This window comes from Heptranchias perlo, chromosome 8, assembly GCF_035084215.1.
Source record: "Heptranchias perlo isolate sHepPer1 chromosome 8, sHepPer1.hap1, whole genome shotgun sequence".
Classification (NCBI taxonomy): domain Eukaryota; kingdom Metazoa; phylum Chordata; class Chondrichthyes; order Hexanchiformes; family Hexanchidae; genus Heptranchias; species Heptranchias perlo.
Genome location: NC_090332.1, coordinates 48,137,964 through 48,153,272, shown reverse-complemented (window position 1 = coordinate 48,153,272; position 15,309 = coordinate 48,137,964). Strand labels below are relative to the sequence as shown.

Below are 15,309 nucleotides of genomic sequence, written 5' to 3'. Positions count from 1 at the left end.
TACTCTTTTCCTTTTAAATACCTGTAGCATATATCATAATTTCTTCATCATCCCTGGGTCAAAATCTTGGAATTCCCTACCTACCACCGTTGTTTATTCCACCTGCACAATATTGCCTGCCTCCACTCACTGCTCCATCACTGCTACAGCATCTGTGCAATTATACATAGAGAAACATGGAGATTAAGAAATAAACATATACAGTGCAATCAATTTAAGTAAATAGCTTATTTGCTAACAAAACATGTTCACTTATCCAGACTATTATACAAAGTTATTTTCTGACTTAATTCCCATTTTGCCATTGGCTTTCCTGTTCTCACCATTTTAAAGTACTTGGGGGTTAAATTGGTTGCAGGCAAGAAGAGGAATTCGTCCTGCCTCAGCACTTCCCTCAGCCAAGCGTTAAAAACCTGCTTTGACGCGAAGATTCAAGGACATTTGCATTTCCCAACAGTAGGGGGAGCCCGAATCTCTTAAGGCAGGCTGTCTCTCTGAAAGCCAGCCAAAATCTCTTAAAGGTAGCCGGTACCTGTTATTTGTTAATAAGGTACGGGTGTGCACGGAGTCTGAACGGAGATCAGACATCGCACACGTAAAACACAGATGCAGGTCCTGTCCCTATGTTTACAAACTGTTGAGTTATTTCAAAACATTGAATAAAGGTTCTGCACCACTAAATCCCACATCCTCCAATCTGCATGCCACACCTCACCCATACCTCACTAATCTGCCAGCCCAAGTTGGTACCAGACCTGCAAGAGTGCACGCACCAAGGTGCTGATGCACTAAAGGCCTTGGTGCAAGAGGTGGACAGAAGGAAGGGCATCCTATATCCATGGCGGAGGGGGGAGGGGGGGGTGGCGGGGGCAGGGCAAGAGGCCCTCCAGACATATGCTCAAAAGGCAGTGGGAGGCATAGCACCATGAACATGGATGCAGTGCAGGAAGAAGTTCAATGCTTTGACATGGGTGGTCAAGGTGAATGAGGTCAACTGTCTCGTGGCGTCTCCTACCAACTGTACCACTAGAGGCATCCACTGCTCCACGCAGTACACCCCCATCACCCACATAACAACAAACTCTTTCCACCAATATGCAACTCTACCAATCAAATGCTTCCACTCACCATTACACATTACCACTGTTGTAAGCCGCACACCCACAACTTACAGGGAACATACACTGCTATTCAACCATGACAGGCACATCACTAAGACACACATCCCGCTTTCTTGCAGGAGAAGGTGGCGCTTATCAGGAGGCAACAAGTGGCAGTGACATTTAGACCCTCGAGCCTGTTCCGCTATTCAATGAGATCATGGTTGATCTGTGGCCTAACTCCATATACCCGCCTTAGCCCCATTTCCCTTAATACCCTTGGTTCACAGAAATCTATCAATCTTAGATTTGAGATTCACAGGAGAGCTAGCATCAACTGCCGTTTGCAGAAGAGTGTTCCAAACTCTCCCACCTTTTGCGTGTAGAAGCGTTTCCTCACTTCACTCCTGCAAGTCCTTGCTCTAAATGTTAGGCTATGTCCCCGTGTCCTAGTATTCAAGTATAGGAGACTTCCAAAAACAGTTACAAATGCATCAGCAGCCAGAAGTAATAATCTAGAAACTAACCTGTAAATCCTGCATGGTCCCTTTAAATATCATTGGTGGGGAGTCCTCTAGGCACTCTAAGGCATGTTTGGATGGTCATGGTGTTAAGACAGTGCATTGAGTGAAGCGTTAAGTCCCAAAATGGTGTCTATCACTTTAAATCAGCGTTGCACACTGATCAAACACATTTTCTCCCTACTTTACATGATGCCGGAGTTCGTTATTCGCGCATGCGCTATACCCCTTACCGAGATGACATCTGGTGCACGTCACGCTAGAAGCCTGGTGCATGCGCATCCAGGACAGCATTTTGGATCTCCTGGGGGCCGCATAGCACCAAAACAATGGGCATTATACGCCCAATTTAACGTCCATAGTACTTTCATTGTTTTACTGGAGTACATTTGTCTCAGCCAGCTTTAATGGTAGAACTGGTCAGTCAGCTGTGATGTTTTAGAATATTAAATACAAAACCTTGAGTCTTTGGCCTAGAAATGAAGTGATTGTAGAGTTGGGAATTGATATGAATGACAAGAGGCTGCTGGCCAGCGAAGAATGGCAGCAATAAGGAAAACGGTAACCCAGAGCAGGGTGAATGTGCCCCAATATAATATTGAAAACAGTTGGCTGCTTTAAAATGGCAAACTGTTAGCTAGTCGGCTTTAGGTGAGATCACTCAATGATGGGAAGATAATACGAACGCAAGGAAAGTTTTGCTTATTCAATGTTTAACCTTACAAATAAGGTAAAATACTTACAAAATCAAGATAACCTGATTCTGGGGAACGATGTCTATCGAGTATACAGCACTTTGAGCTCAAACTTCTCAGGTCGAATCCAAAGTCCCGTTACAATTCTCCACTTTTTCTACCTTTCTGAGCTACAAATCACTAATCTAAATGTCCTTATAAGACATGCAATTACCTCTCTAAACTTATCTCTCTCTCGTTCTTTAGTTTTGGTAGAGAGGGAGCTTTTCTCTCTATCTCTGTGCTGAGGTTAGTAACCCTTGTTTATCCATGTCTCCTAACAAAACATAACAGAATCAATGGGATGATCAAAGCTGGCTGATTAGTTTCTTATTTAAAATGCAACAAGATCCATGCTTCCAGAAAGAGTTCCTAGCTCTCAGTACAGCAGCTGCTTTTATATTGGTCTTGTGCAATGCTCGTGCACCAGCTCCCAACACATGGGTCTCATACAGCAACAGTACCTCCAAAGTAAATTTGCCCATTTCACAAATGGGAAAACCCGCTTTTTATTAATAAAGTTTGTCAAGAGTCAACAGCACTAACATGGCACAAAGCAGCTAGCATTGCTAACAGAATACAAGTTTCTTACATCTAGCACTACCTAAGCCAGCTGTGATTTGTATGTTACTCAATTACTTCAAAGTAAACCAAGTCAGTAAGAAGGGGTGCATAAATTCAAATGGGTGAGAGGCAAATTTGGAGCTGCTTTTATATTTGGTTAAGTGCCATGCTGGTGCTATGGCTCCTGGCACATGGATGCCATGCAGCCACTGACAACCCCAAAATAAACTTGCTGAATTTGCTACAGGGAAGACCCATTTTTTTACTCATAGCGGAGAGTTGCAAATTTCCTGGAATCTGAATTTAAACAAGGCAGCATTCGAATCATTCAATAGCATAAAATAATTTCTTATTAATATTCATAATCCAAGATGGGCCAAATCATGTCGTCAGATTGTGATATTGTTGATGGCTTTGTTGAAGTTACTGAATCACATCACTACCATTTTAAATGGTCTGCAGATAGTAACATTTTATTCACTTAAGTGGGCTAACCAATTCACTTAAGCATGGAAAAACATGGGAAGCCATAAAGAAATGAATTGTACACTGAGATTTCATTCACTTAAGCAGATTATTTACTTATTAAATATTTGATTAAATGAACTCCATTGTTCTAAACAGATAGTGCTCAAAAACAATTCTTAATTGACAAACCATGGGGTCCATCAGAAATGCCAACCAACAGGTTGGACAGGTCAACTTTGCCTTTGAAGAAAAATCCACCCTGTGACTGTCACAGTAAGCCTTTCAAGTTTTATAGAACGGTTTTAACAGGTACTTCAAGTCAACATTATTAAAACCACCCTGGAATTTTAATAGATTATAGGTTGTACTTTTCTTGAGGGCAAATTTTAATTTGATATTTTTGAGTGGCAGGTACAATAGTTGTGCATGGTTAAAAAGGAAAAGCTAGATAGTTCACCTAAATCTACACAGTATCTTTTAACGATTTGGGGAACTTTTATTGGGCTGATCCTACTTTTTGTACATATTCCAAAGTGGAGTGATGCTAGTAGCAGCAGATCTTGGTACATGTTGTTATACCAGAGATGGAATGTCACAATTGTAAATTAATATAAAGCAGAGGCAACATAGGCAAGTCAGAGATATGAGTTTTCAGGTATCAGCTGTATGTCTGAGGCACTGTCTCAAGCCAAAAAATGTAAATGTGGCTAAAAATAGCAAGTTGCATTTGTCACATGGGTTAAAGAGGATGACTAGTGTGTGTTTTAATAGAAACATAGAAACATAGAAAACAGGAGCAGGAGTAGGCCATTCGGCCCTTCAAGCCTGCTCTGCCATTCAATATGATTGCGGCTGATCCTCTATCTCAATGCCATATTCCCGCTCTCCCCCCAAACCCCTTGATGCCTTCTGTCTAGATATCTATCCATCTCCTTCTTAAATATATTCAGTATAATCCGAGTGTACTGTCCCATTATCACTGATGTGGCTGCTCCAAGTCATTGAATTTCTTCAGACATCATTACAGCGGCCAAATCACACCTCCTAGTAACTGCAGAAAAAAATCACCTGCAACCAACCAGTTACATTAGAAATCATTTGAAGGAGGTAGTCTTCTACCAGGAAGGATGAACATCAACCACAGTATAAAAGCAATTGATGCAAGGTCCCATGAAAAAAGGTAACATTTTGACGCTAATAAACAAATCCTGTTGGTCTGCTCCATAGCATTCACGCTGTAACAACTGAAAATAGTTGATGAGACATTTGTCTTTTTTCAAATCATTAAACGTTGCATCTGCGGGCAACAATACACGCCCGTGCGTGTGTATGCACTTCTCTGTGTGTAAGCACGTAAGGAGCTCTGCTTGCACAACTTCACAGCTATGAGAGCAGGCAGTAAAAACTGGGCTCCTGTTTGCATCATTGGGAAAGTAAGAGAGAGCATTACATCTTTCAGTGCTGAATGAACATGGCATGAACATGAACATTGTTCTCTCTTTTTCCTCCTCTTTCTCATCTCTTCTTTATCTGTCTCTATTTTTCTCCATTTCCCTCTCTATCTTTACAGCCCACCTGGCTGTGAGATTTATTTTTGTTGGAAAGCAGAAGAAATCTACAGAGGTACTGCTATCCCAGCCAGGTGGGCTGTAAAGGGAGAAGGAGAAATAGAGAAAAGTGGAGAGACAAAAACAAAGATGAGACAGAGAAGAAAAAGAGGGGAGACAGAAAGAACAATGTATTAGTGCCATGTTCATTCAGCACTGAAAGATGTAATGCTGCCTCTTACTTTCCTAGTGATGCCTTGTTTTCACTGCCTACTATCACTGCTGTGAAATGTGCCAGCAGAGCTCCATACATGTGCACTGACACATGGAGTGCTGCCCACACGAACAATTTACTATAATTACAGGATCTATAGTTTTAACAAAGGTTTACTCCCACACCCATGGGACACTGCCCCAACTCTGAAGTATTCTATTGCGCTATAGGAACAGGAGTAGGCCGTTCAGCCCCTCGAACCTGTACTGCTATAATGAGAGAAAGCAAGATAAATGATGCCGGCACAGACCACACAGGCCCTCCATGCTCGTGATCCCAATCTCATATGTGAAACTCCTGGCAAATGTTGGATGCCGGTTGGCCTGCATAATGGATGCTGGGAATTACAATTTTCTTCTAATTTTTCTTCAGTACTAAGTCCAGTATGTCATTTGTTTTTACCCTGTAATTAATAAATGAGTTGCTGGACACTGGAAATGTTTGATTTTCCGACTGAATAGGAAAAGTGGTAAAAATTTCCATTTCTCAGCACTGACATCCTTTTTTAAAAAATTATGGAATAGAAACCTTGCTGCCTCTATCAGTTTTAACCATTTCTTTTATCCAGTCGGCTGAGGGTTTTTTGTGGGGGCCTCAGTAAAAACTGCATTTCCTTGCTAACCTTGCAAGTTCTACACTATGTCAAAATGGCAATTTCTTGTAAAATATTATTCGATTTGACACTTTCTATTTTCACCTTACATATATGTATACACAACATTTTATTCATATTTCCCTCAAAACTCATTTTATTTGAGAACCACTTCACCAGTAATTGAAACCACCCCCCATCACCAGTCTGACTAGCCAAGGGTCTTGGCTAGTCAGACTGGTGATGGCAATTTTTTTTTTCAATTGTAGTCTTTTGCTTTCATACTGACAAAACTGCCCCATGGTTTTATCAACAGAAAAGCAAAACCCCCAAAATTACAAAGCTACCATTGAAAGTGTCTTTGCATTATGAATGGGGTATGACAGTACAGCAACAACACAGAAAAAGAGTTATCAGAATGTTAACTGTTACTGCTAGATAGCTACACAAACGCAGGCCTGTATCGAATCATAGACTCTTACAACACAGGAGGCCATTCAGCCCATCGTGCCCATATCGGCTCTTTGAAAGAGCTATCCAATTAGTCCCACTCCCCTGCTCTTTCCCTATAGCCCTGCAATTTTTTCCTTTTCAAGTATATATCCAATTCCTTTTTGAAAGTTACTATTGAATCTGCTTCCACCACCTTTTCAGGCAGTGCATTTCAGATCAAAACAACTCGCTGCGTTAAAAAAAATTCTCCTCATCTCCTCCTTGGTTCTATTGTCAATTATCTTAAACTTGGGTCCTTTGGTTATCGACCCTCCAGCCAGTGTAAACAGTTTCTCCCTATCTACTCTATCAAAACCCTAATTTTGAACACCTTTATTAAATCCCCCCTTAACCTTCTCTGCTCTAAGGAGAACAATCCCAGCTTCTGCAGTCTCTCCACATAACTGAAGTCCCTCATCCATGGTACCATTCTAGTAAATCTCCTCTGCACCCACTACAAGACCTTGACATCCTTCCTAAAGTGTGGTGCCCAGAATTCAACACAATACTCTAGCTGAGGCCTAGTTAGTGATTTATAAAGGTGTAGCATAACTTCCTTGCTTTTTCACTATATGCCTCTATTTATAAAGCCCAAGATTCCATATGCCTCCTTCAAAGATTTGTTTATGTGAACCCACATGTCTCTCTGTTCCTGCACCCCTTTTAAAATTGTACCATTTAGTTTATATTGCCTCTCCTCATTCTTCCTTCCAAAATGCATCACCTCATAGCATTAAATCTCATCTGTCATGGTGTCTGCCCATTTCACCAGTTTGTCTATGTCCTCCTGAAGTCTTCTACTATCCTCCTCACTATTTACTACATTTCCATGTTTTGAGTCATCTGCAAACTTTGAAATTTTGCCTTTTATACCCAAGCCCAGGTCATTAAAATATATCAAAAAGAGCAGTGGTCCTAATAGCAACCCCTAGGAAACACCTCTGTATATTTTACTCCAGTCTGACAAACAACCGTTTACCACTGCTCTCTGTTTCTGTCTCAGCCCATTTCACATCCACGCAGCCACTTCCCCTTTAATCTCACGTGCTTTGCTTTTGCCATCAAGTCTATTATGTGGCACTTTATCGAACGCTTTTTGAAAGCGCATATACACAACATCAACTGCACTAACTTTTGGGATGTCAACATAAAAATCCTCATACTTTCATCATGCTTCAGTGTGAAATGTGCATGTTAATTCAGCTCCCTCACATTTTTTGGATTTGCTGATTTTTCTGAATCAGTACCCACAGTGTCGTGAGGCAAATTAGTCATCTATTTTATTTAATTAATTGGCATAACATTGGACTTCTTGAGTATTCAGTGCCATCTTTAGGTGATATTAGGTAACAAAATAAACATATTCAGCATACCACGTTAAAAAATGGCCAACTGGGGCAAACAGTAAGTTTAGATCAGTGTTACACTTGACCAGAAACTTTATATGAAAGTACAGGGAAGTGACATCAACTTGCATTTCTAAAATACTCCTCATATGCAGGTGCTTTATATTGGGGGTGGCGGGGGGGGCAGTGAACACTGAGCAGGAGGGGTAAAAGGGAAAACAGAGAGATTAGTGGCCAAAAGCACAGTCTAAGAGAAAGAATTTGTAGAGATTTTTGAAACCACAGAAAGTTGTGGCAAGGCAGTGAGAACTAGCCGGGGAGTTCCAAAGGACAGAATTGTAATGGCTGAGCAAGCAAGCATCAATAATGGAATGGAGGAAGTAGGAGACATAATAATAGCCTAGATTTAGAGGAGCAGAGGATGCATGTAGGCAGGTAGGGCTGAAGGAGATCACTAAGGTAGGGTGGGGCAAGGCAACGGAGGGATTTGTTTGCAAAAATGAGAACCCTGAAGTCAATTCACTGGGATTCAAAGAGGATGGGAGTACAGGACCTTCTTTTTTTTAATTATTCGTTCACGGGATGTGGGCGTCGCTGGCGAGGCCAGCATTTATTGCCCATCCCTAATTGCCCTCGAGTGGGTGAGGATGCAAGCAAAGGCATTTTTAATGAGGCTGGCTAGAAGAATGTTGGTGAAGCTGGGCTTTAGGATAATTGAGTTAATCAACTATGGCTTTGGTGGTGGTGAGACAGAGGTAGGGGTAGAAGATGGCAATGCAGTGGAGCTGGAAGAAAATGATCTTGATCACAGAGTAGATATGGAGGGGAAGCTGAGCTCAGGGTCAAACAGTGCTCCAAAGAACTTGGTACATCAAAGTTGTATGGTACGAGTGACTGTATTTATCTGGAGTCACTTCTGCTACAACAGATTGAAAAATGCAACAGGTCACATTATCAATTGCAATTTACTTTGGACTTACGAGTGTTTGCTGTTTGCATTCAGTTTGCCATTGATTGGAATCAAGGAACCTCGGCTGTTTTGAAGCTGGAAAACAAAATGTTTGACAACATGTAGCACACCTAATAGATCAAAAATGTTGACATTTTTGTAAATATTTAGTAAATTCATCCATACAGTAAATTCACTTTTCTAATTTTCTTCAACTATCGTCTGCCAAAGCCAACTATAGTCCTGTTGTGTTCAAAGTACAACTTATTCTGTAGTCAGGCCTTCTTCATTGCAACATAAGAATGTAGGAAAGAATGCAACAAAAAAGCCAATCTGGCCCATCAAACCTGCTCCTTCCACAACCTGCTCCATGTGGACTCTACTCACAAACCTTGGAGGTGATTTTTTTGAGAAGGTAACTTAACTGGCTAATGATGGCAATCCAGTCAATATAATCTACCTTGATTTTCAGATGTGGAGATGCCGGTGATGGACTGGGGTGGACAAATGTAAGGAATCTTACAACACCAGGTTATAGTCCAACAGTTTTATTTGAAAATCACAAGCTTTCGGAGATTATCTCCTTCGTCAGGTGAGTGAGTGAATGAGAGGTTCTCAAATCGCATATCTTATATTAGGCTGGGACACGATCACACCAAAGGTGTCGTTGGTGTTCAGACAGGTTAGCCACGGAAAACAGTACGTCCCAGTATACTGAATACACAATGGGTCAGATTACACAGACAAAGAGAGAAAGAGACCCGTAAGGCAGAGAGAGAGAGAGAGAGAATGTCCAGTTGTATTAAAAACAGATAACTTTTTTTCCCTGCTGGTGGGGTGAGTGCGGAACTTGGCTATCAATTTCTGCTCGACGATTTTGCGTTGTCGTGTGTCTCGAAGGCCGCCTTGGAGAATGCTTACCCGAAGATCGGTGGCTGAATGTCCTTGACTGCTGAAGTGTTCCCCGACTGGGAGGGAACCCTCCTGTCTGGCGATTGTTGCGCGGTGTCCGTTCATCCGTTGTTGCAGTGTCTGCATGGTCTCGCCAATGTACCATGCTCCGGGGCATCCTTTCCTGCAACGTATGAGGTAGACAACGTTGGCCGAGTCACAGGAGTATGAACCATGTACCTGGTGGGTGGTGTCCTCTCGTGCGATGGTGGTATCTGTGTCGATGATCTGGCATGTCTTGCAGAGGTTGCCGTGGCAGGGTTGTGTGGTGTCGTGGACGCTGTTCTCCTGAAAGCTGGGTAATTTGCTGCGAACGATGGTCTGTTTGAGGTTGGGTGGCTGTTTGAAGGCGAGTAGTGGAGGCGTGGGGATGGCCTTAGCGAGGTGTTCGTCGTCATCGATGACATGTTGAAGGCTGCGGAGAACATGGCGTAGTTTCTCCGCTCTGGGGAAGTACTGGACGATGAAGGGTACTCTGTTGGTTGCGTCCCCACCAGCAGGGAAAAAAAAGTTATCTGTTTTTAATACAACTGGACATTCTCTCTCTCTGCCTTTCGGGTCTCTTTCTCTCTTTGTCTGTGTAATCTGACCCATTGTGTATTCAGTATACTGGGACATACTGTTTTCCGTGGCTAACCTGTCTGAACACCAATAACACCTTTGCTGTGATCGTGTCCCAGCCTAATATAAGATATGCGATTTGAGAACCTCTCATTCACTCACTCACCTGACGAAGGAGATAATCTCCGAAAGCTTGTGATTTTCAAATAAAACTGTTGGACTATAACCTGGTGTTGTAAGATTCCTTACATTCGATTTTCAGAGGCTTATAAAGAAGATTACGGCTCAAGGGATTTTGGAAAATTTGCTAACTGTATGGACGGCTAGTTTAGCAATAGAAAATAGGTGACAATCAATGGAAAAAAGCTCTGATTGGGGACTGTGCTAATGAAGTTACACAGTCTGGATTTCCTACTGTTCATACTACTGGTTAGGTACTGATTCGCTGGTTAGGCAACCCGGCAAGAAGCGGCCTTCAAGGCAATCTATGCATTGTATCACTGAAAATCTGGAGTTCACCAGTTATAGATTATGTCTTGAGACCTACACCTAAGAGAGGGAGGAGAGTTAGTCAGTTTGGTTGCCAGGCCTACTGGCGAACATAAGTCCAAGTCAGGATGGTGTGTGACTTGGAAGGCAACTTGGAGGTGATAGTGTTCCTAATAACATTAAATTGTTTATTGGAAAACATATAGGATGTCCTCTACATCTTCTGCCAATTTGGAGGATTTTAGAGAAGCAGAAACATAGGTACAGTACTAACCAACACAAGCCCTGTACAGGAAAACTGGAAACAGTACACAGTGGGATTAATCTACTCTTGTCAAACATTAGATTTTCCATGGTTAAAGTCAAAGCACTAAGGCTTTTAGTTTTTCTTAATTTCTTGAAATTGAACTATTGCGTTGGACAAATCAGGTCTTCAGGATATCATCTCTTGGTACCCTGAATAAAGTCTCGAGATGTATCTTTCAGGATGAGTTGTTACACATGGAATGCAGGAGCCCAAAATGTTCACAAAGTTCAATGTGCCTCAATGGATATCAGGCACCAACACAAAACTAAAAACTAGTAGCTAGTCCGAGGATATTTATTCTCCTCAGATCTTTTTAAGTGAAGCAACTTTTTTTTAATTTAGTCAAGCAATAAAACATTTGAACAGTCGTCAGACCTCAGTAAACAATAGGATAATTGCAACAGTCATGTTCCCCCCCCCCCCCCAACCCCAGGAATTTCCTTATCTCCAAAGACTAACAACAACAACTTGCATTTATATAGCGCTTTTAACATAGTGAAGCATCCCAAGGTGCTTCACAGGAGCATAATCAGACAACAATTGACACTGAGCCAAAGGAGATATCAGGACAGGTGACTAAAAGCTTAGTCAAAGATAGGTTTTAAGAAGCCTCTTGGAGAAGGAAAGAGAGGCAAAGAGGTTTAAGGAGGGAATTCCAGAGCTTAGGGTCTAGACAGCTGAAGGCACAACCGTCAGAGTTGGAGGAACGTGGAGTTCTCAGAGAGTTGTAGAGATAGGGAAGGGTGAAGCCTTGAAGGGATTTGAACATGAGGATGAGAATTTTAAAATCAAGGCTTTAGTGGACTAGGAGCCAATGTAGGTCAATGAGCACAGGCGTGATGAGTGAATGGGGCTTGGTGCAAGTTAGGATATGGGCAGCAGAGTTTAGGATGAGCCCAACTTTATGCAGGGTAGAAGATGGGAGTCCAGCCAGGTGGGCATTGGAACAGTCGCATCTGGAGGTAACAAAAGCATGGATGAGGGTTTCAACATAAGATAGGTTGAGGCAGGGGCGGAGACGAGCGATGTTACAGAGGTGGATGTAGGCAGTCTTTGTGATGGAGATGAAATGAGGTTGGAAGCTTAGCTCAGGGTCAAATAGGATGCTGATTTTGCAAACAGTCTGGTTCAGCCTGAGACAGTGGTGAGGGAGGGGAATGGAATCGGTGGCAAGGGAACAGAGTTTGTGGCGGGGGCCAAAGACAATGGCTTCGGTCTTCTCAATGTTTAACTGGAGAAAATTTTGGTTATCCAGATGATGTCAGACAAGCAGTCTGACAACACAGGGGCAGTGGAAGGGCCGAGCAAGGTTGTGGTGAGGGAGAGCTGGGTATTGTCAGCGTGCATGTGGAACCTGAGGTCATGTCTTCAGATGATGTCGCCAAAGAGCAGGATGTAGATTAGAAATAGGAGGGGGCCAAGGGGGGGTCCACGGGGGACTCCAGAGTTAACAGTGCAGGGGCTGGAAGAGAAGCCATTGCAAGAGATTCTCTGGCTATGACTGGATAGGTAAGAATGGAACCAGCAGCAGAAGACGGCAGTCCCACTCAGTTGGACAACAGAGGAGAGGCGTTGAAGGAGGATGGTGTAGTCAACAGTGTTAAAGGCTGTAGCGAGGTCGAGAGGAGATAGTGCACAACAATCACAGAGGATGTCATTTGTGACTTTGATTTGGGCCATTTCAGTGCTGTGGCAGGGCGGAAACCTGATTCGAAAGGTTCAAACATGGAGTTGCAGGAAAGAAGAGCACGGATTTAGGAGACGACAACACGTTCAAGGACTTTTGGAAAGGAAAGGGAGGTTGGAGATGGGGTGGTAGTTTGCAAGGACAGAGGAGGGGTTAAGGATGAGTTTTTTGAGGAGGGGTTGATGATGACTGATTTGAAAAGGAGGGGGACAGTGCCTGAGAAGAGGGAACAGTTTACAATAGCAGCTAGCATGGGGGCCAGGAAGGGAAGTTGGGTGATCAGCAGTTTTGTGGAAATAGGGTCGAGAGTGCAGGATTGTTCTAACACGAGAACAATAGAAAATTATATTGTAGTCTGCTGCACTTTAATCACCCTGCCTCTAAAGAGAAGACATATTTGCTAATTCATGATCTATGCTGCCTGTTTCCTTCAGACATTTTGTACTTTGTGAAAGAATCGCCTCCATTTAAACCTTTATCACTATTGCTTTTAAAGTATATCAAACAAAAGGCAAGAATTACTATTTTCATCACACAGGTACTTCAGAAAAAAATTACAATTTCAAGCGTGGAATCAGAAAATTTTAATTGCTGTTCATGGTATCATCAATTTCTTACACATTTATTTTAAAAAAGCTTTAAAGATCAGTGTTACCTTCAAAACAAAGGTGGTATCTTCTAGCCCAAAGGAGTGAAAGAGAGCCTGTCATTTAAAAATAGAAAAGGTTACAATTGGTAATTTAAGCACCAATAAATGAGTAGGTCCATGATTGCACATTCTAAAATACAGTGAATTCAAAATAACATTACAGTATGTGTGTGAAACACCACTTAATAGTCTTTCGATATTAGCTACATCGGAGGAGATTCTGTAAAAAATAGGAAGAGAATATGAGTGAATCTGATGACTTCACTGACCCACTGCATGGCCTTCTGGACCTACTAGGGTCCAGAGACCACAGCATGAAAAACTATAGTCTATAGTAACCATTTATGCAAACGATTTTTTTCTAATCTATTCTCCACCCCACCCCCACCCCGTCCTGGTGGTAATGCCGTTGAATGTCAAGGGGAGGTGGTTAGACTCTCTCTTGTTGGAAATGGTCATTGCCTGGCACTTGTTTGGTACGAATGTTACTTGAATCATAGAATGATACAGCACAGAAGGAGGCCATTCAACTCATTGGCCACTTATCAGCCCAAGCCTGAATGTTGTCCAGGTCTTGCTGCATGCGGGCACGGACTGCTTCATTATCTGAGGGGTTGTGAATGTAACTGAACACTGTGCAATCATCAGCGAACATTCCCAGTTCTGACTTGCCCATCAAACAACTTTATATCCATGCTGCTACATTTCCTCTTACATCATGCGCCTGAATTTTTCTAACAAGTCTCCTGTGAGACACCTTATCAAAAGACTCCTGAAGATTCATACACACTACATCTACTATAATCTCTTTATACAATCAGCCACTTCAAAAAATGCTACAAATTTTGTCAAACACAACTTGCCTTTAACAAATCTATGCTGTCTGTTCTTGATTATCCCATGCAACTCTAAATGCAAATTCTGAATTCCATCCCATCAATTGGATCAATTTACTCTAATCCCATTTCCCTGCCCTTTCTCCATATCTTTTTATATTTTTTCCTCTTCAAATACTTATCTAATTCCCATTTAATGTGGATACATTGGTTTCGATTTTCCAGCATTCCCTAGATTCTAGAATGATCCCCATAGATTTGAAGATAGCAAATGTGACCCTGATATTCAAGGAAGGAGGGAGAGAGAAAACTATAGGCCAGTTGGCCTGACATCAGTGATAGGGAAAATGCTAGAATCTACAATTAAGGACATAGTAGCAGGACACTTAGAAAATCATAATATGATTAGGCAGAGTCAACTCCGTTTTATGAAAGGGAAATCGTGTTTGACAAATCCATTAGAATTTTTTGAGGGTGTAACTAGCAGGGTAGATAAGGGGGAACCAGTAGATGTAGTACATTTGGATTTTCAAAAGGCATTCGATAAGGTGCCACACAAGAGGTTGTTACACAAGATAAGGGCTCATGACATTGGGGGTAATGTATTAGCATGGATTGAGGATTGGTTAACGGACAGAAAACAGATAGTAGGAATAAATGGATGATTTTCAGGTTTACAGATTGTAACTAGTGGAGTGCCGCAAGGATCAGTGCTTGGGCCTCAGATGTTTACAATATATCAATGACTTAGATGAGGGGACCGAGTGTATTGTATCCAAGTTTGCTGATGACACAAAGCTAGATAGGAAAGTAAGCTGTGAGGAGGATGCAAAGAAGCTGCAAAGAGGTATAGACAGGTTAAGTGAGTGGGCGAGAAGGTGGAACATGGAGTGTAATGTGGGGAAATATGAAATTATCCACTTTGGTAGGAAGAATAGAGATGCAGAATATTTTTTAAAAAGTGAGAGACTAACAAATGTTGGTATTCAGAGTTGTAAACAATTTTACAACACCAAGTTATAGTCCAACAAATTTATTTTAAATTCCACAAGCTTTCGGAGGCTTCCTCCTTCCTCAGGTGAACGGTATTCAGAGTGATTTGGGTGTCCTTGTACATGAATCATAAAAAGTTAACATGCAGGTACAGCAAGCAAATGGTATGTTAGCCTTTATTGCAAGGGAGTTGGAGTATAAGAATAAGGAGGTCTTGCTGCAATTATGTAGGGCTGGAGTACTGTGTAC

At 42.0% G+C, this 15,309-nt stretch overlaps 1 protein-coding gene across 2 annotated transcripts in view; it reads right to left on the bottom strand.

The window, feature by feature from the left end:
* si:zfos-1056e6.1 (uncharacterized protein LOC107988029 homolog) overlaps window positions 1-15,309 on the bottom strand; it is a 148,448-nt gene that overhangs the window by 97,488 nt on the left and 35,651 nt on the right. For both annotated transcript variants that reach the window (XM_067988345.1, XM_067988346.1), the window contains exons 3-4: window positions 13,238-13,285; window positions 8,619-8,683 (exon numbers count right to left, since the gene is read on the bottom strand). In XM_067988345.1, coding sequence (XP_067844446.1) covers window positions 8,619-8,683; window positions 13,238-13,285 — 113 coding nt within the window. The remainder of the gene's footprint in view (window positions 1-8,618; window positions 8,684-13,237; window positions 13,286-15,309) is intronic.